At 50.2% G+C, this 4,223-nt stretch overlaps 1 protein-coding gene across 2 annotated transcripts; it reads left to right on the top strand.

Annotated features, from left to right (window-relative positions):
* The first annotated feature begins 1,708 nt into the window (after window positions 1-1,708).
* On the top strand, window positions 1,709-3,683 carry ATP5IF1 (ATP synthase inhibitory factor subunit 1). Of its 2 annotated transcripts, none has more exons than XM_005544238.4 (3): window positions 1,709-1,825; window positions 1,916-2,007; window positions 3,420-3,683. In XM_005544238.4, the coding sequence occupies exons 1-3, from the start codon at window positions 1,739-1,741 to the stop codon at window positions 3,559-3,561; spliced, it is 321 nt and encodes a 106-aa protein (XP_005544295.1). In that variant the 5' UTR covers window positions 1,709-1,738; the 3' UTR covers window positions 3,562-3,683. The 2 variants fall into 2 exon arrangements, with proteins under 2 accessions (XP_005544295.1, XP_073871160.1); XM_074015059.1 differs by having other exon boundaries at window positions 3,279-3,683.
* Window positions 3,684-4,223: the final 540 nt, after the last annotated feature.

The following is a 4,223-nucleotide window of genomic DNA, read 5'->3' as shown; positions in this document are numbered from 1 at the left end:
AAGGTGGACAGATCACAAGGTCAAGAGATTGAAACCATCCTGGCCAACATGGTGAAACCCCATCTCTAATAAAAATACAAAAATTAGCAAGGCATGGTGCCGTGGGACTGTAGTCCCAGCTACTTGGGAGGCTGAGGCAGGAGAATCACTAACCCGGGAGGCCTAGGTTGCAGTGAGCAGAGATTGTGCTACTGCACTCCAGCCAGGCAACAGAGCAAGACTCTGTCTCAAAAAAAAAAAAAAGAAGAAGAAGAAGAAAAGAAAAAAATTGGAGTCAGCAGAAAGAAATGTTTAAGATGTTTAAGACAAGGAAGTCTGTTAGCCAATACATTGGGTTGGAGTGACCTCTAAAGGTGTGTGACTTAACTGTCATATGACATAGCCTTAAGTCCTGTTTATAATTTGGTACCTTATTTACACAAAGAGCGCAGTTTGCTAAGCTTATGCTCTTTATTTCAACATTAATGCTGGTCAGTTGTTGTGCTTAAACACTAAAAGGGAGGGGACATAACAAGATGTGCTTCTGACCTCCCTTACTGTCATGGCTGGAAATTCAGTTTTTTGGGTTTTGTTTGTTTGGGCTTTTTGTTTTGTTTCGTTTTTGAGACCGAGTCTCACTCTGTTGCCCAGGCTGGAGTGTGGTGGCACGATCTCGGCTCACTACAAGCTCTGCCTCCCAGGTTGCAGCGATTCTCCTGCCTCAGCCTCCCAAGTAGCTGGGACTACAGGCACGTGCCACCACACCTGGCTAATGTTTGTATTTTTTAGTAGAGACAGGGTTTCACTATATTGGCCAGGCTGGTCTCGAACTTCACCTTGTGATCCAACCGCCTCGGCCTCCCAAAGTGCTGGGATTACAGGCGTGAGCCACCGCACCCGGCCCAGTTTTTTGTTTTGGGGGGTTTTTTTGAGACCAATATCACTCTGTCGCCCAGGCTGGAGTGCAGCGGTGGCGGGATCTTGGCTCACTGCAACCTCCGCCTCCCGAGTTCAGGCCGATTCTCCTGTCTCAGCCTCCTGAGTAGCTGCGATTACAGGCGCATGCCACCACACCCGGCTGATACTTGTTTTTTTAAGTAGAGACGGGGTTTCCCCATGTTGGTCAGGCTGGTCTCGAACTGCGGACCTCAGGTGATCCACCCACCTCGGCCTCCCAAAGTATTGGGATTACAGGCGTGAACCACCGCGCCCGGCCAGAACACTGGCACTTCTCATAACAAATGAACGCGATTTACGTATATCTAAGCCGCAGCACATTGGACGTCGGTATCCCGGACATCAGCATCCTGGACACAGCTCCCAAACCCCAAATTCCCCCATTTTATTGATGGTAGCAGGCCAGGGAAGGGAAAACTTCCTTTGGGCTTTGAATATTAACGACTTTAGGGTTGAAATCGTGGGCTGGAGGTGAACGCCACGCCTCATTCTGATGGGTCCAAGAGCCGAAATTTCGGCTTCTAGCACTCTCCTCACCCAGCTCTCCAAACTCCCCCATCATTCTTCTTTCCAGTCCTTTGGCCCTGAGCCCTTGCTAGTTGGCCAAGAATAAACTCGTCTCTTGCTCGGGATTCGCTGTGAGCTCCGGGAAGCCCGCCTCCGCTCTCCCGTGATTCGCTACTCCTGTGTTCATCCGCCACTCCGTCGACCAGATTGGGTGCTTGGCCGTCCCCGCGCCATTAGCGCGTAACGAGGTACAGCTTGCTGCGGCAGAGACGCCAGAGGTGCAGCTCCAGCAGCAATGGCAGTAACGGCGTTGGTGGCGCGGACGTGGCTTGGCGTGTGGGGCGTGAGGACCATGCAAGCCCGAGGCTTCGGCTCGGATCAGGTACGCTGCGGCAGTGTCCGCTGCTCCAGCCCCGAGGGCGGATCCCATCTTCGCTTCCCTACTTTTATCAGTGTCCCTGTCTCTCTGCAGTCCGAGAATGTCGACCGGGGCGCGGGCTCCATCCGGGAAGCCGGTGGGGCCTTCGGAAAGAGAGAGCAAGCTGAAGAGGAACGATATTTCCGGTGAGGCTCACCGGGTCCCAAGTCCAGCCCTAGATCTCCCAGGGCCTTCCAATCCTTAAACTGCCAGTCGCCCCACCCGTTTCCTTGGTGCCTTGGGCGCCCCATCCCCCAACAGAACTCCCGGGCCCCAATCTGGTATACCCTAACCCTTGATGTCCCAAGTTGCCACTTACAGGGCACTCCCAGTTCCCTGCACAACAGTTTCAGGCCCCCAAACCATTTCTACCGGCGGGTCTCCAAAACATCCCACGGCTCAACTCCTCCTTTATCATTACCATCTCCCGCGTGGAGTTCTCCTCGGGTGGTGCGAAACGCCCCCAGATTCTTCGCACAGTATCTAGATCCGACCGTCTAACGTTTGCCTCCCAGCCTGACTCCCGCGGCCCTCACCCACCTGTCACCCCCTCTACGCTCTCCTTCCTCCCCAGCACGCCTTAGCTTTGCAAGCCTGCATGCATTCAGGCTTCTCAGGTGTTTCTAGACCCCCGACTCCGCAAGAGTGAGGATCATGGGAGCTGGTCATGGGAGCTACTTAGGGTTGGACTACACCATCTCCTAAAGGCTTTTGCCCTACTCAGCCCAGCCTAGATCTGTGGATTTCCCGCTCCTGCTTAGAAGTATGGAGTGGGCTGGGCCTCCCTTTACCAGCCCTGAGTTATCTTTAACTGACTTCTGTCCACTCTGGAGAGCAGTGAGGAATTAATCTTGCTTTTGCTTGTCCTTTGGCCTTTCACTTCTGCCTTCTGTTGAGAATTATCACCATGACACCTGCCATACCGTATAGAGAGCCAAGGTACTGCTGTTAGAGACTATCTAATTGATCCCCTTCATTTTGTAGTTAAGGAAAACTGAGGCCTAAATGTGGCCAAACCAACATTGTAATCCAGTCCCTTCTTGGTACCTAAATTGAACTGCCAAATACTGCCCATGCAGGAGACCTTTTATTGGCCTTACAGCGGGCCATTCATTTCTATAGGCAAAGAAAGCTCTAGACAGATTGGAATAGGAAATGGATATTTGCCTTTTAACCACACCCCTTTGTCCCCATTTTGTTCCTTTTTTTTTTCCCCCCTAAAGGGGTTCCCTGGGTTGTTCCCCTCATAAGGTATTAGGGACTTGTGTCACATCTCTCTGGAGTTTTCTATTTTAAGGAGGAATCTGAAAGCAATAAGATCTTAATGATGGAATTTAAGCCACTAGCACCAGTGAAATCATTTTGGTCTTCTTAAGATGACTACACCTCAATTTAAGATGGGTTATTCTTTCACTAGTTGAGGAGTAGAAGAGGATGACCAGCCAGACTCCCATGGAACTGGGACTCCTATTCCTTGCTTAGACATTACGGGTTATGCTTAGAGATCTCTTTGGGGTGAAGGATTGAAATTAAACCCTGAGCCACCGTGTCCTTGTAGAGCACAGAGTAGAGAACAACTGGCAGCTTTGAAAAAACACCATGAAGAAGAAATCGTTCATCATAAGAAGGAGATTGAGCGTCTGCAGAAAGAAATTGAGCGGCATAAACAGAAGATCAAAACGCTAAAACATGATGATTAAGTGCACACAGTTCCCCATAGAATGGCACATGTCACTGCCCACTTCTGTGTAGACATGGTTCTGGTTTAATTAATATTTGTCTGTGTGCTACTAACAGATGATAATAAATTGTCATCAGTGAACTGTGTTTGATGCCTTCTTCTATCTGGAAGAGATAGACGGAAAGACACTAATGGACTGCTGAAATGGATTAGAGGGGTCCCTGCATCCAGGAGCCCACAGAAACGCAGTGTGATAAGTGCTATGAAACAACATGAGTTGGGGGGATAGGTGTGACACAGACAAGGTACCCCCCCAGTCTAATTAGAGGTGTTCAGAGAAAGCTTCTTGAAGGATAAATCCCAATCTAAAGCATAAAGATCAGGAGGAGCCTGGAGATCCGAAGGAGTCATTGCTTCAAAAGATACAATTGGGCCAGGGGCGGTGGCTCATGCCTGTAATCCCAGCACTTTGGGAGGCCAAGGTGGGCGGATCACCTGAGGTCAGGAGTTCAAGACCAGCCTGGCCAAAATAGTAAAACCCCGTCTCTACTAAAAATACAAAAATTAGCCAGGTGTGGTGGCATGCACCTATAGTCCTAGCTACTCAGGAGGCTGAGGCAGGAAAATCAGTTGAACCTGGGAGGTGTAGGTTGCAGTGAGCTGAGACTGTGCCACTGCACT

Source organism: Macaca fascicularis, chromosome 1 (assembly GCF_037993035.2).
Source record: "Macaca fascicularis isolate 582-1 chromosome 1, T2T-MFA8v1.1".
In the NCBI taxonomy this organism is placed as follows: domain Eukaryota; kingdom Metazoa; phylum Chordata; class Mammalia; order Primates; family Cercopithecidae; genus Macaca; species Macaca fascicularis.
The sequence above is the reverse complement of the archived record's forward strand: the minus strand, read 5'-3'. Positions and strand labels throughout refer to the sequence as shown.